The sequence below is a fragment of the Sapajus apella genome, unplaced genomic scaffold (assembly GCF_009761245.1).
Source record: "Sapajus apella isolate SASKATOON/1434 unplaced genomic scaffold, GSC_monkey_1.0 scaffold35, whole genome shotgun sequence".
Taxonomy (NCBI): domain Eukaryota; kingdom Metazoa; phylum Chordata; class Mammalia; order Primates; family Cebidae; genus Sapajus; species Sapajus apella.
In genome coordinates, this window is record NW_022436975.1 from 6,157,846 (window position 1) to 6,183,686 (window position 25,841).

At 38.8% G+C, this 25,841-nt stretch overlaps 1 protein-coding gene across 3 annotated transcripts in view; it reads right to left on the reverse strand.

Moving 5' to 3' along the window:
• Positions 1 to 3,830: 3,830 nt before the first annotated feature.
• TCEA1 (transcription elongation factor A1) overlaps positions 3,831 to 25,841 on the reverse strand; it is a 51,547-nt gene continuing 29,536 nt past the window's right edge. For all 3 annotated transcript variants that reach the window (XM_032296089.1, XM_032296090.1, XM_032296091.1), the window contains 6 exons: positions 20,776 to 20,921; positions 19,473 to 19,529; positions 18,007 to 18,161; positions 12,894 to 13,040; positions 6,199 to 6,270; positions 3,831 to 4,163 (listed from right to left, as the gene is read on the reverse strand). In XM_032296089.1, the coding sequence (XP_032151980.1) occupies positions 4,155 to 4,163; positions 6,199 to 6,270; positions 12,894 to 13,040; positions 18,007 to 18,161; positions 19,473 to 19,529; positions 20,776 to 20,921 (586 nt within the window). In that variant the 3' untranslated portion in view covers positions 3,831 to 4,154. The remainder of the gene's footprint in view (positions 4,164 to 6,198; positions 6,271 to 12,893; positions 13,041 to 18,006; positions 18,162 to 19,472; positions 19,530 to 20,775; positions 20,922 to 25,841) is intronic.

Sequence of the window (25,841 nt, forward strand, 5' to 3'; positions counted from 1 at the left end):
CCTAGGAATTTGTCAGTAACTCTGTCCTATTTCCCATGAAGTAGCATTCTTAAGGATGGTCCTTTTTCATATGTGGGTTTTTTTTTTAAAGACAGAGTTTTGCTCTTGTTGCCCAGGCTGGAATGCAGTGGCACAATTGAGCTCACCTCAACTTCCGCCTCCTAGGTTCAAGCCATTCTCCTCCCTCAGCCTCCCAAGTAGCTGAGATTATAGGCATGTGCCACCATGCCCAGCTAATTTTGTATTTTTAGTAGAGACGAGGTTTCACTATATTAGTTAGGCTGGTCTCAAACTCCTGACCTCAGGTGATCCACCCACCTCAGCTTCCCAAAGTGTTAGGATTACAGGCATGAGCCACAATGCCTGGCCTCATATGTGGCTTTCGCTAGTAATTCAGTGATTATCCCCATCGTGTTTCCCAGTGGGATACACAATTCATTTTGAATGGCTAATTTTCTACAACTAAATAAAGTGGATATAGAAAACAATTTTTTGTTTTTTAAAAATTTTATATAGAGACAAGGTCTCGCTATGTTGCCCAGGCTGGTTTCAAACTCCTGAGCTCAAGCAAACCTCTTGCATTATTGGCCTCCCAAAGTGCTGGAATTACAGGTATGAGCCACCTCACTGCTCTGGCTTTTTTTCCTTGAGGTAGGGTCTCATTCTGTTCCTCAGGGTGTTGTACAATGGTGTAAACACAGCTCACTGCAGCCTCAATCTTCTGAGCTCAAAGGATTCTCCTGCCTCAGCCTCCTGAATAGCTGAGACCACAGCTATGCACCACCAGCCAATTTTTTATAGAAACAGGGTCTTATTTTGTTGCCCAGACTGATCTTGAACTCCTGGGCTGAAGCAATCCTCCTGCCTCAGCCTCCCAAAGTGCTGGGATTACAGGTGTGAGCCACCAAGCCCAGCCTGGGAACAACTATTGATTAAAACTCTTTAAATCACAACTCTATAACTGTAGTTTTTATTTTGAGAAATATGGTTGAGCATGGTAGCTCAAGTCTGTAATCCCAGCACTTTGGAAGGCCGAGGCAGGCGAACTGCATGAGTTCAGGAGTTCGAGACCAACCTGAGCAACATGGCCCATCTCTACTAAAAATACCAAAATGCTGGGTGTGTTGGCATGCACCTATAATCCAGCTACTTGGGAAGCTGAGGTGGGAGATCACTTGAGCACAGAAGGCGGAGGTTGCAGCGAGCAGAGATTGTGCCACTGCACTCCAGTGAGGGCAAATGAGTGAGACTCTGTCTCAAAAAAAAAAAAAAAAAAAAAAAAGAGAGAGAGAGAAATAAAGTCCATTCAGATCCACAAATTACAATTTGACCCATAAGGACAACCACTACGTAGCTATAAAAATTCAAAGCATAGCCTGTTATTTCTTTTGCTATTTTTGTTAATACTTAAAATATCTGCCATTTGTAAGACATATATATAGGTTTAGATGTCTGGGGGAGTATAAATATTTCTGAATTTTTGCCACAGCTTAGTAAAATTTACAAACCAATGCTCATCATCACTCGGGTAAGTAAGTTAGAAAACCAAGATTGTTATTTTCTGTTTTCATAGGATGGTTCTTCATTATCTGTATTTGTCTAATTCCTTTGTTCATTTAACACAGTTACTTTGCCCTGAAAGTAAATGTCATAAAATACTACCCTTAATATTTACTTCCAGTTACTTTATAAATGTCTAGTATTGGGCCAGGCGTGGTGGATCACCTGAGGTCAGGAGTTGGAGACCAGTCTGACCAACATGGTGAAACCCTGTCTCTACTAAAAAAATACAAAAATTAGCAGGGCATGGTGGCAGGCGCCTATAATCCCAGCTACTTGGGAGGCTGAGACAGGAGAATTGCTTGAACCTGTGAGGTAGAGGTTACTGTGAGCTGAGATTGAGCCATTGCTCTCTAGTCTGGGAGACAGAGCAAGACACTGTCTCAAAAAAAAAAAATAAAGTCTAGTATTTTCCAATAGCAAGACTCACAATTTGGTCTCTCACATTAAATTAAGTATACACATGGGATGTGCTCACAAATTTACTCAGAACCTGCCACTCCATCCATCACCAGAGGACCAGGAAAAGACAAGAAAGTCTGTAGTACTGCTGACTACTAGTTTTTACTGAAGCCCAGGCTTCACTTAATTAAAACTGTAATTTAGAAATACCTCAGTAGTTGAGGGGAGAGGGAATGTGTAGTTAAACAAAAGATAAAGCAAGCTTCAATGTCTAAATAAAATGACACAATATATGTTTAACAACAAAAAAAACTTTATTGAATTACAAATTTTAAAATGGATCACTTAATTTAAAAGTGAGATTATTTTATTCTGAAACTCATTCTTTCAAAAATGTACTTTAGTTTTGAAATGATAAAACAAAATCTTCAACTATGAACTGACAACATAGAAGTGGGTTGGTACTGGTGGCACAATTCTTAACATGGACATTTAAAAATGCTGCTTTCTGTATTACAACAAAATAAGAAACTGGAAAAAGGGAGCAAAGGAGAGTGCAAAGCATGTACGGAGGTCTTTCTACGGTTGTCTGACAGAATGATTCAGCATAAAATGTGGACTTTGCAACTGTGGCCTTTAAAGTGTGCTAGAGCAAGTTCCATAGTGCCCTAAGGAACCTATGTGAAAACAATGTTTGTCTTACTCCAAACAGAAAAAATGGTGCACACTTTAACAAAAAGAAAAACTTAATTGTAAGATCTGTACTGTAAAGCTACTTGCGATAGCCCATATATTCAGTTTGTTCAACAATCTCACTCATTGACAGAAAAAGTCAGCAAATAAGACTTAAGACAAAAATATTTTCTATCAATCTCCACATGAAAAGACCACAGATTTAATGATTTACACAAACCTTAAGATTAATCCTTGGTCAGTATAGATTTCCGAATGAAAATCTAATCATGAACTGTTTACAACAGCTACACTATACTAAGATGCTAAACATATTCTTTCCAGTATGTCTTCCTACAAGGGGAAAAAAATAGTGGGAAATTTTCATCTTTACCTGTGAGGGGATTTATGAAAAGCCTGCTAAACTACAACAGTATTCTTCTGCAAAACTAAAACACATTATAAAGTCAAACAGGTAAATTAACTGCAAAACCAAACTGATGTCAACAAAGCCTTGTTCCCAAAAGTAAAATCTATTAAGAACAAGTAATATACATGTACAAGAAGTTACAAGAAATGATGAGGGTTAGTTACAATGTAAAATAATATCTAATATTCAAAGCTTGCGAACATAATAATTAAAATCAAATTCATAAGCTAGCTCAAATATTATATACACTTTAGATAAGCTGGTCAAGTATTATTTGAATACACACCATATTTGGTAAACCTAAAATTATATTAACTTTTCTCCTCCTTTAATATTTGTAGCTACATGCCAATATGGAAGAAAATGTATTTTCATTTATGTATTAATAACAGAATTTCTACTGTGTATGTTTCACACTGTAAAAAAAGAAAAGTTAAGGTATATTTTCCTTTAAGAAAGAAAAAACATTGGCTGGATGGGGTGGCTCATGCCTATAATCCCAACACTTTGGGAGGCCAAGGCAGGTGGATCACCTGAGGTCAAGAGTTCGAGACCAGTGTGACCAACATGGAGAAACCCCATTTCTACTAAAAATACAAAAATTAGCTGGGCTTGGTGGCACATGCCTGTAATCCCAGCTACTCAGGAGACTGAGGCAGGAGAATCGCTTGAACCTGGGAGGCAGAGGTTGCAGTGAGCCAAGATCGTGCCATTGCACTCCAGCCTGGGCAATAGGAGCAAAACTTTATCTTAAAAAAAAAAAAAAAAAAAGAAAAGAAAAGAAAAGAAAAGAAAAAGAAAAAATATTGCCAGAAGTTTAACTGATAAAAGTTTAATATCAAGTTACTTATAAACATGGAAAAAATGTTTTGAAACAGATACCATACAATTATTACATAGTTTCCTTACAGATCTGAAACTAAGAAGGCATTTAAGGAAGAAATGTTAGGTCAAAACCAAAGTCTAACCCAAGGGATGTATGTTACTTTAAAAATCTGATTTGCAGGAAAACTAGTTGCTTGGCCTAGTTTAAAGCTAATTACAAAATCTGTTTTCTTAATGGTCCAGGCATTTTGCCAATTCTTCCAACTCAACAGAACTGTCAAAAAAGAAAAAACATTTTGTGAGACCTTTAAATACCAATAATGTACATTACGCATTTAATACAGCATACATCTGATATTGCTTTTAAAATAGATGCATTTTTAAAAACGTGTGGTATTTTTTCACACATGAAAATCACCTATCTTAAGTGTCTAACTTTCCCCACTTAGAACTACTAGGAACATGTAACTAAAGAACTTATATAAAACAATTTTAGCATTTTTATTAAATACCTCTTTATAATGTTTTAAAGGTAAAAAAAAATAACCATTCCAAATTTGAATTGTTAAAATATGCCACACCCTAGGCATCAGCTTTCTATCCTAAACTGAGCTTTCTTAAATTCAATTAAGTACTATGTCAAAACTTGTGTCACAAACCGAATGTATTCAAAACAAACTGCACTGCACATCTCATCACCAAAACAAAAATGATCCATCATGCAAAACAAATCCAAGAGAATAGGCCAAATTTGCTCAACAGGATTGAAAAAGAAGGTGAATGTCCTCCTAGACCAAGGACAGCTTCTGCAACCTCAGAAGAGGAGGAAATACTGTTTCAAGCCATGAAGACACTTTCAATAGCAGTAAATCTTTCCAGCTCAGAACTAATTCTTTTTATGTAATAAAATGGGTACTGGGCCGGGCACAGTGGCTCAAGCCTGTAATCCTAGCACTTTGGGAGGCCGAGGTAGGTAGATCACCTGAGGTGAGGAGTTCGAGACCAGCCTGGCCAACATGGCGAAACCCTGTCTCTAATAAAAATACAAAAATTAGCTGGGTGTGGTGGCACGTGCCTGCAATCCCAGCTACTTGGCAGGCTGAGGAAGAATTGCTAGAACCTGGGAGGCAAAGGCAGCAGTGAGCGGAGATAGCGCCACTGTACTCCAGCCTGGGCAACAGAGTGAGACTCTAATGCAAAAAAAAAAAGAATGAATAAAATAGGTACTGGCCCCAATCCCTTAAAGTGGAGTTGTTGAAGAAGCCAAATAGATATCCTCAATATGGTTTGGGACTCTGGCCCAAATGGCTTCTAGTTCACTTCATAGCTTCTAGTTAACTTCTGATTTTCAGAAAATGCTCTAAGCTAAGGGAATACTTCAAAAAGCATTAAACTGAAAAGTCTATGTAAGTATAAATGAAAAACAAAAGAATTTTGTACATACTTCAGAAAAACTAATAAAAATAGCCAGCATTTTTAGAACACCAACAATTATCAGGCACACTAAATATATTATCTCTACTCTTCACAATTGGAAATGAAAGGTACTATTCACATTTAATATGTAAGAACAATATAGCTCAGTAATGGGAAGTGGCAAGGGAGTTCAAAATCAGTCTGTATGATTCCAAAGACTACATTCCTACCATGTAAGCCTCTGAACCTCACCATCCTTATCATTCACATCTACAATAATAATTAAAATGTTTTTAATACTGATGTGTATTTCTGCTTCCAAATTTAAATTTTACTCTTTTGGTTCACAGAATCACTCAAGAATGAATCATTTAAATAATATAAACTTGCCTGTGTGGGACTAATTTCAAGAGCACACAGGCAATATGAAGGCTTTAGTGAAAAGCCTACCAAACCATGTCAGTGCTCATCTGTAATTTCTAAAATAAACACTAAAATCATTGGGTTTGATTTCAATAAGTGGAAAAATTTTTCTTCCAAAATCAAAATCTACTAAAACTGGTAATTAAACACGCACAGATTTTCTGGAAGTAAAAGAGTCATAACAACGTAATGAATATAGGATATATAGGACAGTGATATAATAATTGAACAGTTAAGATTCACTCCCTCTTTCCTGCACCAAAACAAATAAAGATAGTAAAGTCAAGTTAATAGCCTTTATTTCTAGTAGGATACAAAATAGCATATTCCATTACAAGTAGGGACTACAAGAGTACTGGATAGTGTGAGCATATCTGTATATATTTAGATATCTAGATGGACCTAGGAAAAGACCAGAAGAAATCATTCTATTATAAGTGAGTATAATATGAATCCGACAGGGTACATACCTTCCATCGATTTCCACATTCATTACAGACAACAAATGTTGTCATTGGTTCATCAGCACTACGGGTTTGCACCTGCAGGAAAATTAAATTAAATATACTTTTTCCAGTACTGTAAAAAAACCCCACCCAAATAAGAATGTTATACATAAAGATACAGAATATTTAATAAATATGATGGTGCCACAATAAAATGAATAAAAGTCTGAAACAAGTTCAAATAAGCTAAATAATGTCAACAGAGCACATTTCCAAACATCACTTTCCTAAGTCCTTCTTTGTCTTTCCTGTTTAATATATCCCAGATAAGTGGGGAAATCTTCTAAAGTCATACCTTATACTTCTTACAAACAGCTAATAAATATTTTTAAAATTCATCAGTAAGTTATTTGGATTTCAAAAACAATTTCATCAGTAAGAAGCACAGAAATGAATAAATTTAAACATATGTCAATTTTCTCTTACAAAATAACAAGACGTAAAAAAACATAACTGCCACAACCTTTCTAAAAGTTAGGCAGCATTCTTTGTAACCTAGAAACTTGGTATCTAAACTATTTCTAGGATGGTAATTAAAAACGCAAAAATACAAAGAATGTTTGAAGCGTATAATTTTGTAACAGCACAACACTAAAAACAAATATCCAACAGGGAAATAACATAAAGTAAGAGTATATCCACCTGATGAAATACTACACAGCCAGAAGAATGCTTACAAAGGTTTTCTTGTTTGTCTGCTGTTGGTTTTAAACAATTAAGAGGGAGAGAACTCCAGATGTATTTGGTTCCTTCAAGCATTTGCTCAGCAAGATTAAAAGTTAAAAATGGCACCAAACAAAAAACACTCCGTGACTAACAGTTAGGCAGGCTGCAAAGGACCTGAGATTTTGAGAAATGCCAGAAAAGAATCAAAAAGCCAAAACTGGCCAGGCATGGTGGCTCACATCTGTAATCCCAGCATTTTGGGAGGCCATGGTGGATGGATCACTTGAGGTTGGGGGTTCAAGACCATCCTAGCCAACATGTTGAAACCCCCATCTCTACTAAAAAAAATAAGAAAAATTAGCCAGGCCCTGGGGGCACCTGTAATCTCAGCTACTCGGGATGCCGAGGCAGGAGAATCACTTGAACCCAGGAGGCAGAGGTTGTGGTGAGCCGAGATCACACCACCGCACATCAGCCTGGGCAACAGAGGGAGACTCTGTCTCAAAAAAAAAAAAAAAGAAAAGACCAAAACAGAGCAGTTTCAAGCAAGAACAAAACAAAAAGTCAAATAACTAGATGTTACTTCTTTTTGAATTGAAAACATCTCCTAAAATATACAGAAATAGTAGGAGAGAGATTTACTGGGAACAAAGCTACCTTTCAAGAATATGAATAAAATCTTATTCTGAACATAAATAAAGTTTTTATTCATAGATGTTCTTAATTGTGGATGACTGACAAATCTGTATTGTATATTCCTACAGATTAGTCATAATTAAATCAAATTACCCAAATTGTAGGGTTTATAAAATGTTTATGTTTTATGAAGTTCAATTTTAACTAGTGGAAAGTTACTCTAGCTTTTTTTTTTTTTTGTATTGTTTTGTTTTTGGAATGAAGTTTCATTCCTGTTGCCCAGGCTGGAGTGCAATGATGCAATTTTGGCTCACTGCAACCTCCACTTCCTGGGTTCAAGTAATTCTCCTGCCTCCGCCTCCCAAGTAGCTGGGATTACAGGTATGTACCAACATGCCCAGCTAATTTTTTGTATTTGTAGTAGAGATGGGGGTTTCATCACATTGGCCAGTCTGGTCTTAAATTCCTGACCTCAGGTGATCTGCCTGCCTTAGCCTACCAGAGTGTTGGGATTACAGGTGTGAGCTACAAAGTCTGGCCTACTCTCACTTTTTAACAAGGCTGTTTACAATTCCATGTAAAAATAGCAGCAGTATCTACTCTTAAGTTTGTTTAAAGGTTAGGGATAATTTGAAAAAAAAAAAAAAAAAAAAAAAAAAACCATAATACATTAATTTCTCTGAAAACAGGAGGCAGATTTAAACAGCTATTAAAATAATTTATTTTTCTAGCCATAAAGGATGGAAGTAAAGAACTTCTGTTTATCATATTACGTATAGTTTATGAAATTAATTTGTAAATAAAAGAGCAAAATATTTTTATTATTTTTGTATAGCACTGATTTATGTCATGCAACTCAAATAGACTATTCTCTGGAAAAAGAAAAAAAATGCTTACATTATGATACCTAAGTTAAAAGAAGAGTGTAAAATAGTTTTAACAGTATTTAATTCCAACTATACATAGAAAAAAATCACAAAATATTGCAGATAACAAAATACTGATAACTGTTCTCTTTGGAAGGCAGCTTAATGACTTAAATTTATTACTCATGTTTTTCTGTATTTTCCTAATTTCCTATAGGCAGTTACTACTGCAATTCCACTGCTGGGTACACAACCAAAAGAAAGGAGGTAGAGTCTCAAAGAGGTATCTGTACACACAAGTTCACAGCAGCTTATTCACAATAGCCAAAAAATAGAAGCAACCCAAGTGTCCATCAACAGATGAATGAATATATAAAAAGTGGTATGAACATACAATGGAATATTATTCAGCCGTAAAAAGGAGGGAAAGTCTGACACATGCTACAACACAGATAAACCTTGCAGACATTATGCTAAGTGAAACAGGCGCCAGTCACAGTAAGACAAACATTCTATGATTCTACTAATGCAAAGTATTTGGCATAGTCAAATTCTGAGAGATAGAAAGCAGAATGGTGGTTGTTGGGCTGGGCAGAGGAGGAGTGGGGAGTTATTGTTTAAGGGGTAAAGAGTTTCAGTTCTGCAAGAGGAAAAGCGTTCTGGAGACTGGATACAAAGCACTGTGAATGCTCTACTACTGAACAGTTCACTTAAAAATTACTGGTTAAGATGGGAAATTTGAGGTCATACATATTCTACCACAACTACTTTTTTTTAACTTAAAAAGAGAACCCAGGAAGAAAAAAAGCTGGCCGGGCATGGGCATGGTGTCTCATGCCTGCAATCTCAGCACTTTGGAAGGCTGAGGCGGGCGGATCACGAGGTCAAGAGATCAAAACCATCGTGACCAACATGGTGAAATCCCATCTCTACTAAAAATATAACATTAGCTAGGTATGGTGGCGCACAGCTATAGTCCCAGCTACTCAGGAGGCTGAGGCAGAAGAATTCCTTAAACCCAGGAGGCAGAGGTTGCAGGGAGCCAAGATTGCGCCATTGCACTAGAGCCTAGTGACAGAGCGAGACTGTCTCAAAAAAAAAAAAAAAAAAAGAGAAAGAGAAAAAAAGCTAACATGGTTTTTAAAAACTTTATAAATTTCTGAAGTTCTAAACTGAAGAAAATTGCCAGAACCAAAGGCCTCAAAACCAGAAAGGTTATTTCTCTAAATGAAGATGACAAAGCATTATTAAAGTTAAATGTTATTCTTCAGTTTAAGTTGTGGCAGGAACCTAAATACTAACAATGCTGAATTTTAAATACGGTATATTGAAATGCAGTGTGAGATGATAAAATCCCAGTTTATCACCACTTCCAAGATCAAAGCTTCATGACACCAGTAAACTATTAACATGACTTCCTACTCAAAGGCCCAAAGGAAGACAAAGCAGCACCATCCTCAGAACAGCAGTATTCTGCTTAGTTAAGGCCTTGAGATAAAAATGGTTTGAAACCTCCTGCTATACTTTACATATACTTAATTCTGATATCTAGAGCCCCAAAAGTAGACATGAGGAAGCTTTTGCTCTGTGGGAAAAATTTTAATCCCCTCTGGGGTACATAGTAACCAAGAGTTAAACACTTACTTCTTTTACATCTGTTATTTCCATAAGAACTTTGAGAGTTTTCTTTTTTTCTTTTTTTTGGAGACTAAGTCTCACTCTGTCACCCAGGCTGGAGTGCAGTGGCGTGCGATCTTGGCTTACTGCAACCTCTGCCTCCTGGGTTCAAGTAATTCTCCTGCCTCAGCCTCCCAAGTAGCTGGGACTATAGGCACCTGCCACCATGCCCAGCTAATTTTTTTGTGCTTTTAGTGGAGACGGAGTTTCACCATGTTAGCCAGGATGGTCTCGATCTCCTGACCTCGTGATCCACCCATCTCGGCCTCACAAAGTCCTGGGATTACAGGTGCTCACCGCGCCTGGCGGAACTTTGAGAATTTTCTATCTGAAGAGAACACTTTGCGATTCTAAGAAAATCATACTGGCTTCAACTTTAGGCTGGGTTATTTCTGCTAAAAGAAACAAACTTGATATTTATGACTTTTTGTCTTAGCTATTTGTAATTTGATTATATATCACTTCTACTTTGTACATTTTAAAGATACTTTAGCTTTTAAATAACTTTCTATTTATACTTAATATTTTCTATATGGCATTTTTAGGGTACAATTTTTATTGCTAAGATATTTCTACCTGGCTAAAATAAAACAGAGTAATTTGGTAAGGCATGGTGGCTCATGCCTGTAATCCCAGCACTTTGGGAGGCCAAGGCAGGTGGATCACGACGTGAGGAGTTCAAGACCAACCTGGCCAACATGGTGAAATCCCATCTGCACTAAAAATACAAAAATTAGATGGGCGTGGTAGAAGGCACCCGTAATCCCAGCTACCGGGGTGGCTTAGGCAGGAGAATCATTTGAACACGGGAGGCGGAGGTTGCAGTGAGCCGAAATCGGGCCATTGCACTCCATCCTGGGCAACAGAGTGAGACTCTGTCTCAAAAAAAAAAAGAGCAATTCAAACTCAGAATTTTGCCAAACCACTTTTATCAATGTTGATGCATTTTAGTACCAATCAGTAGTAAAACTGCTACAAAATGAAACAGGAAATACCCAACTGTGACTAAATGAGATTTCAAAAAGGTAAAAGACTTCAGATTGGCTAAATGAAGTATATCTGAAAATGGAGATTACATGCCTATAAAAAGTAGAAACGAGGCAGAAACTCATATAACATTCTACCATATGTGTTTAGAAAAAGGAAAACAAAAATATTTGCATGTATACATGTAAAATACCTAGGAAGTTCCACAACAAACTGGTAACCTTGCTTTACTTCCAGGGAGGGAGAACGAGGTGGCCACAGGCAAAAGTGGGAAGAGAACTTTCTACTTACAACCTTTTGTACCTTTTGAATTTTTAACTGCAAACATAACTACCAAGAAAATTTTAAAGTAAAGCCTCCTTTAGTTTAGTGATGCTATTTTTGCTTAATTTTCTATCATTGAGAAAATTCAGTTTCCCAAATCTACTGTCTGAAACATAGTAAGTTGTCCCTTAAGGAGATAATTTAGTTTATAGCAGATGATATAGCACAAAAACTTATTTGGCAAATGAAATTAAGCCAGTCATAAAAACAATTTTCACACATGCACATGCAACCAAAATAACTATAACATGCTTTTCAGCTGTTGAAGAATATCATACATGAATGTAAGTTATCAGTATTACAAAAAGGAACAAATTTTCCAGAAGCCAGTTAAGCTGAAAGTACCCATAAACCATGTGAGGGAGAGTGAAGAACTTTCCTTAAAGTATATGGTCTGGCAAAATAAAAAGGATTCTGGCCAATTTACCTAGTAACCAATACAACTATTTATAAACTGTTAAAAGAACATGGTCATTTTATTCATTCTTATATTTTATAAGTTGTATTTGACCTAGCTTTCATAGTAATTATTTCCATGAGAGTATAAATATATCAACTTATTTTTAGTTAACTAGAATCAGTATTAAGAAAGCATTCTGGCCAGGCACAGAGGCTCATGCTGGTACTCCCAGTACTTTGGGAGGCTGAGGTGAGAGGACCATTTGAGTCTGGAAATTGGGATCAGCCTGGACAACACAGCAAGACCCCATCCCCACCAAAAAAAAATTTTTTTTTAAAGAAATCATTCTTACACTTAAGAAAGAAATCTGATCTCCTCTTGAATTAGTCCCCAGTTATCCACAGGCTCTCTTTCCATGGTTTCAGTTACCAGTGGTCCAAAAATATTAAGTGAAAAAATTCCAGAAATAAACAACTCATCGGTTTTAAACTGCATGTTGTTCTGAGTAGCATGAGGAGAGTCTGTACTATCCTACCCTGTCCCACTTGGGATATAGATCACCCCTTTGTCCAGTGTGCATCACTGTATATGCTACCTACCCATTAGTCATCCATATCATCAGGGCTCGATGAGGCAGGACCACCCGAAGCAGATGAGCCTCCTTCTGATGGATCATCAGAAGGTCAACAGCAGCCTAACACTTAGTCACAATGATGACATCATTCATTTTGCTTCATCTCATCACATGAACAGGGGTGAGTGCAGTGCAAAATATTGTTGTGAGAGACAGAAACTACATTCACATTACTCACATAACAGTAACTTGTTATAACTGTTCAATTTGATTAACAGTTATTGTTGTGAATCTCTTCCTATGCCTAATTTATAAATAAAACTTATCAGTATGTACATATAGGAAAAACATGGTATACATAGGGTTAGGTGCTATCTATAGTTTCAGGCATCCACTCAGGGTCTTAGAACATATCCCTCCATGGATAAGTGAGGGACTATCATGCTGGTAATTATCTTTGCTATTTATTTTAAAACAGGAATGGCAAGCATTCTTAATATAAAGTAAGAATCTATAAACAATCACAAACCTGTGTGTAAGTGCAATTCTTCTTTTTACATTTGCCACATGTGAACAAGTCAGTCTGGGTCCCACCAGTCTTGGCCATCTGATGCTCTCTGATGGCTTCTTTGGTCAAGTTTTTCCGCATCTCTTTCAGCTCATCACTAGCCATTTCCTATTAGGGAGGGGGCAATACCACTCAGTTATAGACACCTTCTATATATATCCTGAATGCTTTTATGTTCATTTAGCCTAATAATAAAACACATATCAACCTTTTAAAGTTTTAAAAGCATTAAGATTTTTCTTCACAGGCCTTTTAAGAGTTTAATTTCTTTTAAAATTTTTTCTTTTTTCTTTTACTTTTTTTTTTTTTTTTGAGACGGAGTCTCGCTCTGTCGCCAGGCTGCAATGCAGTGGTGAGATCCTGGGTCACTGAAATCTCTGCCTCCCAGTTTCAAGTGATTCTGCTGCCTCAGCCTCCCAAGTAGCTGAGACTACAGGCATGCACCACCATGTTCAGCTAGTTTTTTGTATTTTTAGTAGAGATGGGGTTTCACCGTGTTAGGATGGTCTCATCTCCTGACCCCATGACCTGCCCGTCTCAGCCTCCCAAAGTGCTGGGATTACAGGCATGAGCCACCACACCCGGCCTTAAAATTTTTTCAGAGCCTTAAAAGTTTGTATGTGAAAATTAGATTTAAGTATTATTTAAAGTCTAATGAAACCATCTTTGCAAAGATTATGACAGTGAGCGAAATCTAACATGGCTGACTCCATCTTGCTTCTAGTGTCACAGGCTGGCTATCTTCCCATTCCTGGGCCCAGGCCAAGCTAACCATGGGAGAAATTTAGTTTATAGTTTAACTTTGATACAAGGATGATAACAGTCCTTCCCTAAAACCGATCCCTCCTCGTTCAGAGCCTGAGATCACCTTTGCAAGACTAACGAAAGGCCAGATTAGGATTATGGGAAGGGCCTGAACTCTGCTAAAATATACACATAGTTTCTATAATCCCTCACTGCTCAGGAGTCATGTGGCCAGAGGGCACAAGGTATGTGACTTCCCTAATTGCTCCTATAGGTAACATTATTATTGTAGAACCTCAGATTGTTTTTTTTGAGATGTTTTTTCAGACTGAGCCCTCTAGAACTCAGGCCCGTCACCCAGAGGTACAGAAGGACCAGTTCCCATATCCTTGGGATTATATCCCCAACCAATCAGCACAACCCATTCCCTAGTCACCTAGGAATAGTCACCACCAAACTATCCTTGAAAAACTCTAATCTCCAAGTCTTCAGGGTAACTGATTTGAGTAATAACTTCATCTCCTGCATGACCAGCCTTGAGTTAATAAAACTTTCTCAACCGCAAAGGGTAATCTCAGTGAATTGGTTCTGTCTGTGCAGTGACAAGAAGAAGCTGTCAGGTGATTATACTATGAACAATGTAAACCTACAGCAATGAGTACCTCTAGTATCCAGACTACAGCCTCTAATACCACTGCCTCCACCCCACCCTCAAAAGAAGTCAGGAATCTCTGGAGGAATGTCCGATTCCAGTTTTGAGGCAAGAAATGCACAGAATATGCCAGGGTCATCTTCTCGTGCCAGTTTTTACTAGCTACAGTCATACTTTTCTTTATCTTACTCTGCGCTATTATGCTTCATTTTATTGTACTTTGCAGACACTGCATTTTTTTTTTTTTTATAAAATTGAAGGTATGCAGCAACACTGTGTTGAGCAAATCGATTGGCATTATTTTTCCAACAGCATGCGCTCATTTCACGTCTCTGTGTCACATTTTGGTAATTCTCACAATATTTCAAGCATTTTCACTATTATTATATCTGTTAGGTGATCTGTGATCAGTAATTTCTCACGTTACTATCATTGTTTTGGCGGCACCACTAACTGTGACCATACAGGATGGTAAACTTGACAAATGTGTGTGTTCTGACTACCCCATTCTTTCCCTGTTTCTCTATTTCTCTTTGGGCCTCTCTACTCCCTGAGACATCACAATACTGAAATTAGGCCAATTAATAACTCTGGAATGGCCTCTAAATATTCAAGGACAAGGAAGAGTCAACATGTCTCTCACTTTAAATCAAAACCTAGAAATGACTAAGTTTAAAAAGGAAAGCATGTGGAAAGCTGGGATAAGCCAGAAGGTAGGTCTCTTCTACCAGTTAAAGTGCTACTCCAGTGAACACATGAATAATGATCAAAATAGCCTTGCTACTGAAATGAAAACGTTTTAGTGGCCAGAACGAAGATCAAACCAGCCACAACATTCCCTTAAGCCAAAGCCTAATCCAGAACAAGGCCTTAACTCTTCAATGTTGCGAGAGATGAGGAAGCTGCAGAAGAAAAGTTAGAGGATACAGGATGCAGGTTCGTGAGGTGTAAGGAAAGAACACAACACAGTATAAAATGCTAGGTGAAGTAGCAAGTGCTGATGGAGAAGCTGCAGCAAGTTATCCAGAAGACCTAGCTAAGGTCACTGATGAAGGTAGCTATTCTAAACAACAGGTTGTCAATGTTGATGTAAATTGGAAGAGGGTGACATCTAGAACTTTCATAGCTAGAGAGAAGAAGTCAATGCCTGGCTTCAAAGCCTCAGGACTCTCTTGTTAGGGGTTAAGGCATCTGGTGACTTCAGATGGAAGCCAATGCTCATTTACCATTTTGAAAATCTTAGGGCCCTTAAGAGTTATGCTACATCTACTCTGTGTTCTATAAATGAAACAACAAAGCCTGGATGACAGCACATCTATTTAAAGCATGATTTACTGAATATTATAAGCCTACTGCTCAGAAAAAAGACTTCTTTGAAAATATTCCTACTCATTGACAATGCACCTAATCATCAATATACCTAGTCATCCAATAGCTCTGATGGAGATACATAAGGACATTAATGTTATTTTCATGCCTGCTAACAACAACATTCATTCTGCAGTTCATGGATCAAGGAGTAATTTTGACTTTTTTTGAGACAGGGTTTCACTCTGCTGCCCACATTGGAGGCGCAATCTCAGCTCACTGAAACCTCCACCTCTCAATTGATCCTCCCACCTCAGCCTCCTGAGTAGCTGGGATTACAGGAACATGCCCCCATGCCCAGCTAATTTTTTTTTTTTTTTTGGAGAAATGGGAATTCACCATGTTGCCCAGGCTGGTCTCCAACTCCTGGCCTCAAGCAATCTGCCCATTTTGACCTCCCAAACTGCTCAGATTATAGGCATAAGCCACCATGCTAAGCTGACTTTCAAGTTTTATTATTTCAGAAATACATTTTGCAAGGCTGTAGCTCCCCAAGAAAAAGTAATTCCTCAGATAGATCTAGGTAAAGTAAACTGAAAAGCTTTTGGAAAGGATTACCATCCTAGATGCCATTAGGAACATTAGTGATTCATTGGGAAGAGGTAAAAATATCAACACTTAGAAGAGTTTGAAAGAAGTTGACTCCAATTATCGTGGATGACTTTGAGGGGTTTGACTTCACTGGAGTAAGTAACCACAGAGGGGCACGGTGGCTCATGCCTGTAATCCCAACACTTTGGAAAGCCAAGGCGGATGGATCACCTGAGGTCAGGATTTCGAGACCAACCTGGCCAACATGGTGAAACCCCGTCTCTACTAAAAATACAAACATTAGCTGGGTGTAGTAGCAGGCGCCTGTAATCCTAGCTACTCGGGAGACTGAGGCAGGAGAATTGCTTGAACCCGGGAGGCGGAGGTTGCCGTGAGCCAAGATCACACCATTGCATTCCAGCCTGGGTGACAACACCGAAACTCCATCCCCCACTCACCCCTACCCCAAAAAAGAAAGTAACTGCAGATGTGGTGAAAAAATCATGAGAAGAAAAATTAGAAGTAGAACCTGAAGATGTGACTGAGTTGCTTCAATCTTATAATAAAAGCTAAACAGCTCTTGTGGATGAGCAAAAAGTGATTTCTTGAGTTGGAACCTATTTCTGGTGAAGATACATTGTTGAAAGTACAACAAAGGATTTAGAATATTACATCAACTTAGTTGAAAAAGCAGCAGTGGCATTTGATAGCACTGACTCCAATTCTGAAAGAACATCTACTATGGACAAATGCTATTAAACAGCATCAAAAGCTACAAAGAAGTATTTCATGAGTATTTGCTCCATCAATACAGCAAACTTCACTGTTGTCTTATTTTACAAAATTATCACAGCTACCTCTACCTTCAATAACCACTACGCTATAATCAGTCAGCAGCTGTCAACATACAGGCAATTCCCTTTTCCAGCAGAAATAGCATGACTTGCTGAAGGCTCAGATGATCATTAGCAATTTTTGGCAAGGTGTACATTGGTTAGCAAGGTATAAGGTATACACTGTTTTCTTAGATATAATGCTATTGCATTTAGTAGATTATAGTATAAGCATAACTTTTATATATACTGAAAAGTCAAAAAATTCGTGTGACTCACTTTATTGCAATATTCACTTTATTGCAGTAGCCCAATCCAAACTTGCAGTATCTCTGAGGTATGTTTGTATACAGAAGAAAAATTCACCCTCTTGAATGTTTACTAAAACAGTGAAATTATAGATACAACATAGCTATTATCTATGAACAACCATGTCTATAAACAGCAAGCTATGAATTTCATTTTTTTCCATAATTCCCTATAAGAAGAATCACTTGAACCTGGGAGGCAGAGGTTGTAGTAAGCTGAGACAGCCATTGCACCCCAGCATGGGCAACAAGAGCAAAAACGAAAGAAATAATCAGTAAGATGGGACCAATTTTATAGTGTTTAACCATGAAAAAGGATTGGCACTCACAAAGCGTACTTGCAATTACAGATTCAACTCTCTGGTTCTACAAGAATTCATAAAAAGTAAAACACTCTCATTTTTGGACAATAATTTAATGTAATAATTTTCCCTAAAAGCATGGAAACAGCTTTGTTTGCTCAAAGTATTGATGATAAAAAATACAATTACCTTAAGTATTTGTCTAGTATATATCAGAATAACTAATGGCTATTTATTACATATGCAGTATTTATATAGTACTCTATGATGATAATACGCTTTACACTTCACAACATGGAATCACATTACAGAAACCTCAGAGTCATGCATACTCACCTCTGCTGTCATTCTAGCAAATAAGTCAGGAGGAATATTCCCACAGAGAACATTTTTCCTTAAATTTGGATTCTTTGCATCTTTAAGATTTGATATCCTACTTCGTACTCTATTTTTGTATTTCATGTCTGTATTCCTTATTTCTTGATATATAGGTACGAAGCCATTAAGGAAAAAAGGTAAAATTATAAAAAATAAGATCACTTCCTGCCCTCATTCTGCCAAAATAAGAATTCCTGAAATTTCTAAGCAGTTCACAACAACTGTTTCCAATTTAGACTATGTTAAAAACAAGGTACTACATCTAATTCCTTGAACTGAAATGGGCAAATAATAGCAATATTACTTTTCCACTATAAACTAGTTGTTTTTTTTGGGTGGGGCAGGGAGGGGAAGAGACTCTCGCTCTGTCACCTAGGCTGGAGTGCAGCGGCGCAGTCTCAGCTCACTGCAACCTCCACCTCCTGGATTCAAGCAATTCTCCTGCCTCAGCCTGGGATTACAGGTGTGCCACCATGCCTGGCTAATTTTTGTATTTTTAGTAAAGACAGGTTTTTACCATGTTGGCCAGGCTGGTCTCCAACTCCTAACCTCGGTGACTCGCCCGTCTTGGCCTCCCAAAGTGCTGGGATTACAGACACGAGCCACTACGCCCAGACTAGTCATGTTTTATTTCCTAAAGGTTTAGTGCCAGCACCATGCAAGTCAACAGCATTTCAAAAAGTAACTCAAGTACTCAACGTTAGAAAGCATGTGTTTTAAAAGGAGCTTGAACTTATTCAAACTTTACTTGTTCAAATCTGAATTCTACTAAGGAACCTGAAAGTCTCTCTGGTCACGCAGTTCCCATAGGGTCTCTGAGAAGAGACTGTTCAGCATGGTTGTGGGGATTCATCTCCTCCCCTAGCTCAGCAGGAGCTACCTAGCAGGCTCTTTTCATCTGCAGAAGAGGCCACTGCCAAAGCTGAACCCTGGAGCTCCCTTCCTAACAACCAGGAATTTCCTCAACCAGGACAGTCCCACGTTACACAGCTGCCTAGATGTTCCAGGCCCCTACCCACACACAGTCCCCCTCTCCTGGAGCCCTTTCCTAGTGCTCAGTATGAACACGCTTCCTCTGGGATAATGAGCTCAAGTGACTGTGTGAACTGAGGTCCTGAGAAGTCTTCACATTTACATGTGTGTGTGCTTTCCATGACCTTCTGCACAACTTAAATTCAGACATTACATTCTCTATATACAAGGCAGAAAAAATTTAAATACCATCAATACTGTACTTTACTTTTAAATAACAAAAAGAAAAAACAAGACAAATAAAAGGGTAAAGATGTTCCACTCCTTTCCAAGAAAACAAAACATTCAAGATAGAAACTGAAGAATAAGACTGAATTCTATACCAGCAGGAAAAATTGTAATTAAGCTAGGAAATTACTTAAAACAATTACGAGTATATACAAAAAGGATATCTTCTTCAATTTGAGATCCTAATTCTTCCTCATCAGCTCCAATTGCAATGTAGTCATCTAAAAACAGGCATAAAGAATTGTCAAGTTATTATAACAGATTAAAAGAAAATTCTAATACCAGGTAATTAAATTGCATTTCTGTTTCTTCAACCCCATTTGCCTGACATAAAGAAGCCAGTCAGTTTAGCTTCATTAGAATCTGGTCTCTTCTAAACCATGTCCTGTGCTGTAAAAGAAAAAAAAAAAGAAAGAAAGAAAGAAAAAAAAAGAATCTGGTCTCTTCACTGTCCACTAGACTTCCTTTTCTGGGATTCACCTGATACCCACAGTGCTCCTGCACTGATGACTTCTGATCCCTCAGGCACGGGAAGTAACTGATCTAGCAGGCAACTCCTCTTTCATAACTCCATAAATTCTGGCTGCTCCAGTAGAGGGTAGAGAAAGTTACAGAAAGAACTGTCTTGTCTCCTGCTACTCAGGCTTCAATGCAAAGAAACCATCCATTTAATCTGCCAATCACATATACACACTCCTATACAAATATTCAAAAGGATAGAAGGAAATAAACTAGGAGAATATATATACATACATATTCTATACATATACATACATATATATGTATATGTGTGTGTATGTATATACGTGTGTGTGTGTGTGTGTGTGTATTTGAGGGGAGAGAGAGACAGTAAGGAAATCAAAGTAGAAAGGGCAGAGTAAGGAAAAAAAAAAACAGGTCAAACTAGCTATGGTCCAGAATAAGAAAAAAGAAAACGGATGAATTTGTATAAGATGACAAATATTCCTGTATATAAAACTTTAAAGCCAAAACATTACTTGTTAAGACTGGATCCTTTCAAATCAAATTAAGCTCCCACAAATAAATCAAGCCCCCTCCCTTTTTAAAGTAGAAAATGGAATTATTAATACAAAACTATATGTCATACTATTTATTTAATAATTCAGTATTGTTAATTCTCAATATAAGATCAGGGTACATAGTTTGCTGATTAAATTGTGGGGAAACAAAAGATTTGTGAGAAAAAAGTGTACATTACTATGAAATCAGGGAAAACATCCATGTATTAGAGGGAATCTATTTCTTGCAATTACACTGTAACAAGCAAATGCCCCAGTATTCCTCCTCCTCTCCCACTTAACAGATCACTATCAGCAACAACTTCTCCCTGAGCTAAGCAGCACTGGGTGGCTATGCACAGGGTGACACTCATCAAACAGCAATATGGCAGCGGTTGGTGGTGATGACCAAAGGGCTGAGAAATAAAACAACATGCACTGGACTTACCTCCTGTTCGAAGAGCTGCCGCAAGCATCTCCCTACACTTCAACCGCACAGAATCAGAAGTGCTGGGTGCCCGAGGAAAGGATGAAACGTAAGTATCTCGGGCATTTCTCTCATCCTTTCTGTTGCTTACATTGCCACTGGAGGTACTGAAATACGCACACAGAAACACCCCAAAAAGAAATCAAAAACAATCCTCTCAAAGTAACAATATTACCATCATGCAAACTTACTATCATAGGGCCTTCAAAAATGACACAGTATCTCAGTGGCCTTTATGTGAGGGAAAATACATTATCTGCATACAGATTAAACAGAAGTTAAAAATTTTACAATTTAGTAAAGAGACTAGGCTCATGTCTTTTTAAAAACCCAACTAAACATGTTATCTTGATTCTCCTTTTAAATATTAAGCAATTTTTTTCTTTTTCTGAGACAAGAGTCTTGCTCTGTCACCCAGGCTAGAGTGCAATGGCACAGGTCTTGGCTCACTACAACCTCCACCTCCCAGGTTCATGCGATAGATTTGCCTCAGCCTCCCGAGTAGCTGGAATTACAGGCGCTCTCCACCACGCCTGGCTAATTTTTTTATTTTTAGTAGAGACGGGGTTTCACCATGTTGGCCAGGCTGGTCTCCAACTCCTGACCTCGTGATCTGCCTGCCATGACCTCCCAAAGTGCTAGGATTACAGGCATGAGTCACCACGCTTGGCCAATATTAAGCGATATTTTTAATAGAGAAAATACCCATTACAGTTCAGTACAATAAATGAAAAGCAATGATCTTGGTATGAGAAGAGGGATGAAGGGATGAGACAAGAGAAGGACAGCTTTCAACTAAAACTAGAGACAGCAAGCTCAGAGAGAGGGAGGGAGGAAGAGAAAGAAGGGGAGAGAGAGAGAGGGAGGGAGAGAGAAAGGGAGGGAGGGACATGACAGACAGACAGAGAGAGAGAGAGAGAGAGAGAGAAAGAGAGAGAGAGAATGCTTGAAAAACCCTGTTTCGCTGGGCATGGTGATTCATACCTGTAATCCCAGCACTTTGGGAGGCCGAGACCTGCGGATCAGTTAAGACCAGTGGAGTTTGAATCCAGCCCGGGCAAAATGGTGAAACCCCATCTCTACTAAAAATACAAAAATTAGCTGAGCGTGGTGGCATGCACCTATAATTCCAGCTACTTGGAAGGTTGAGCCAGGAGAATCACTTGAACCCAGGAGGCGGAGGTTTCAGTGAGCCAAGATTGCACCACTATACTCCAGCCTGGGTGACATAGTGAGACTCCAACTCAAAAAAGGAAAAAGGAAAACCTCGTTCCACTTAGACAGTGAGGTCCCCAGTGAGACAAATATCATGTGTACAGATGAGTCGTGAGGCTGCAAAATAGTGTGTTTCTCCCCAGAAACATCACCTCAATATGAACATTTGAGCAGTTTTATAATTTTCCAGTCAACCTAATCCTTTCAATTGCTTCTGAATAGCTTCTTATGTTGGATTATCTCTAAAATGGGTTCTTTCCAACATAATCTTCCTGGTTTCAATTAAGCTTTATTTCATTGAGGATAGCTGCCATAACCCTTTCCAAAGGTTGATTAAATCATCCACCATCCACAGATGCGACTTGCTGCAATACTGCAAGAACATATCCCCTTGCCTTCTCTCTAAAACATAACCACTGTTAGACTTCACAAACAGGTCACTGTGGGTAAGATCGTCATTAGTACCTTCTAAGTTTAGTCACTTCCTTTTTAAAGCCTTCTCTGATTTCTCCCTGTATTCCCAAAATATTGATTCACACAGGTTTGTGTATGATGACTTTTCATACACTTTGTCTCTATCAGACTGAGTTTCTTAAGAGCAAAAACTAGGACTTTTCTTTGTATTTTCATTATGTGGCATAATGTCTGTCAGTGATAAATAAATGAGCAAACCAATGTTTAAAAACCCATTTCTTTTTCTTTTTTTTTAAGACTCCAGCCTGAGCAACTGAGCAAGACTCTTCACAGTGGTGAACAGAGCAAGAATGCTGTGCAGTGGTGCCATGATAGCTCATGCAGCTTTGAGCTCCTGGGCTCAAGCAATCCTCCTGCCTCAGCCTCCTGAGTAACTAGGACTACAGGTGCACGCCACCATGCCCAGCTAATTTTAAAAATATTTTTTGGCTAGGCAAGCTGGCTCATGCCTATAATCCCAGGAGTTCAAGAGCAGCCTGGACAACATAGAGTGACACAGGGTGTACAAAAAAAGTTTTAAAAATTAGCCAAGCATGGTGGCATGCACCTGTGTGGTCCTACCTACTTGGGAGGCTGAAGTGGGAGGCTCACTTGACTCTGACAGGTTGAGGTTGCAGTCAGAGAACCTTGACTATGCCACTGCACTCCAGCCTGGGTAAAAGAGCAAGGCTCTGCCTTGAAAAAAAAAAAAAAAAAATTTGGGGTCTCTCTATGTTGTCCAGGCTGGTTTCGAACTCCTGACCTCAAATGATAATCCCGCCTTGGCCTCCTAAAGTGCACAAGCCACCATGCCAGGCCCCAAAACCCACTTTTTTTTTTTTTTGAGACAGAATCTCACTCTGTCACCCAGGCTGAAGTGCAGGGCAACAATCATGGCTCACTGCAGCCTTGACCTCCCAAGCTCAGGTGATTCTCCTGCCTCAGCGTCTCAGCTGGGACCACAGGCATGTGCCATCACACCTAATTTTTATTATTATTATTTGTAGAGACAGGGTCTCCCTATGTTGTCTGGGCTGGTCTCAAACTCCTAGGCTCAAGTGATCTCCCCACCTTGGCCTCCAAAAAGTGCTGAGATTATAGGTGTGAGCCACCACACCCAGCCAAACACCCACTTTTTAAACACTTTGATTAAATGCTTTTGCTTCTCTGTGTCTGCAGCCAAACGCTACACAAGAACCAAGGGAAACTGCCCAAATGAACTGAGGGAAACTTTTGCTCACTAGTTTCACTATTGTTGGTCCCACTTCCTACATTCTGATCCCTACTTTAAGCATTTAAACACATTACTTTCTCCTTAAACTCCTGCACCCAAAATATAAAATCCTGCTTAGCTGCAAGCAACTTAGATTTAACCTTATATCTTTCTCTACATGACTCCTCAGATCCATTTCTCCAATCCTCTTTTCTGTGTGTGTGTGCATGTGTGTGTGCATGTATGTGTGGTGTGGCGTGGTGTGGTGTGTGTAAATAGATACCAACTAGTTACTTTAACAGACTTCATACATAGTAATTTGCTTTTGCAGACAGGCTGTAGACCTAAATGTCAAGCATGTAAAATTGATAAAAGACAATGAGAGGCTGGGCGCAGTGGCTCATGCTGGTAATCCCAGCACTTTAAGAGGCCAAGGTTGGCAGATCACTTGAGGTCAAGAGTTTGAGACCAGCCTGGGCAACATGACGAAACCCCATCTCTACTAAAAGTACAAAAATTAGCTGGGTGTGGTGATGCACACCTCTAATCCTAGCTACTTAGGAGGCTGAGACAGGAGAATCACCTGAGCCTGGGAGGCAGAGGTTGCAGTGAGCCAAGACTGCACCACTGCACTCTAGCCTGGGTGACAGAGCGAGACTCCATCTCAAAAAAATAAAAACAAAGACAGCGAGAGACTGAGGAGCTATTCCAGATTTAAGGAAACTAAACAGATATGACAGGTTAGGAAAAAAATGCATAAATTTTATTAACAATTGTTGTTTAATCTCACCTTTGACTTACCTCTTTTAATATAGTAATACAGTTAATATATGTTTAATACATATATTTAATATAGTTAATACAAATACAAACATTAACAGTGTATGAGATATTAACATTAACATGAGGAGTACATTATCAACTTTGGGAAAATACTGAGAAACAAAGTTAAAATCGGTAGTAGCCTTAATGCCCTAAATACCTCAACACGATCCGGGCTCAGTGGCTTACACCTATAATCCCAGCACTTTAGGAGGCTGAGGCAAGTGGATCACCTGTGGTTGGGAATTCAAGACCAGCCTGGCCAACATGGTGAATCCCTGTCTCTACTAAAAATACAAAAATTAGTCACATATGGTGGCATGCACCTGTAATCCCAGCTACTCAGGAGGCTGAGGCAGGAGAATCATTTGAACTTGGAAGGTGGAGGTTGCAATGAGCAAAGATCATACCACTGCCCTCCAGCCTGGGCGACACAGTAAGACTCCGTCTCAAAAATGAAAAATAAACAAAAAAAAGGTAGGCCAGGCACAGTGGCTCACGCCTATAATTCAAGCACTTTGGGACACTGAGAAGGCCTGATCCCCTGAGGTCAGGAGTTCAAGATCAGCCTGGCCAACATGGCAAAACCCCATCTTCACTAGAAACACAAAAATTAGCCAGGCATGGTGGGCACCTGTCATCCCAGCTACTTGGAAGGCTGACGGAGAATTGCTTGAACCCAGGAGGTGGAGGTTATAGTAAGCCAAGATCGTGCCACTGCACTCCAGACTGGGCCAGCCTGTAGATACCTCTACATCTCTAAGTGGTTTACACAGCAGCCAAAAGTTCAGGGACAGAACAGAGTTTGGAAGTTGCTGCTCTAAAACATGGGTTCTATAACTTGAGTGCACTGAATCACCTGAAAAGCTTATTAAAAAACAGATTTCTGGGCCCCTCCACACCAGAATTCCTGATTCAGTAGTTATAGGACAAGGCCTCAGAATCTGTATTTCTAACAAGCTGTCAGTGTCCCTCCTCTACCAGGGACCACACTTTTGAGAACCATTGCTTTAAATCAATGTTGACTGTTAACCTGCCAGATTCCCAAGAACAGAGGAACAATTTGTATTTAACAACTATGTGTACCCTATTATGGCAACATGTTCAATACTGCATAGCTCATAATATGTAATAGAAAAAAACAAATGCAAAGGCTTCACAGGAGGTGAGGGACAATCTGAACTCTTCATTTAAGTTCTTATGACAAACTACTTTTTTTTTTTCCTTCAAAACCAGGTCTCACTCCATTGCTCAGGCTGGAATGCAGTGGTGTGATCTTGGCTCATTGCAACCTCTGCCTCCCGGGTCCTAGCAATTCTCCTAT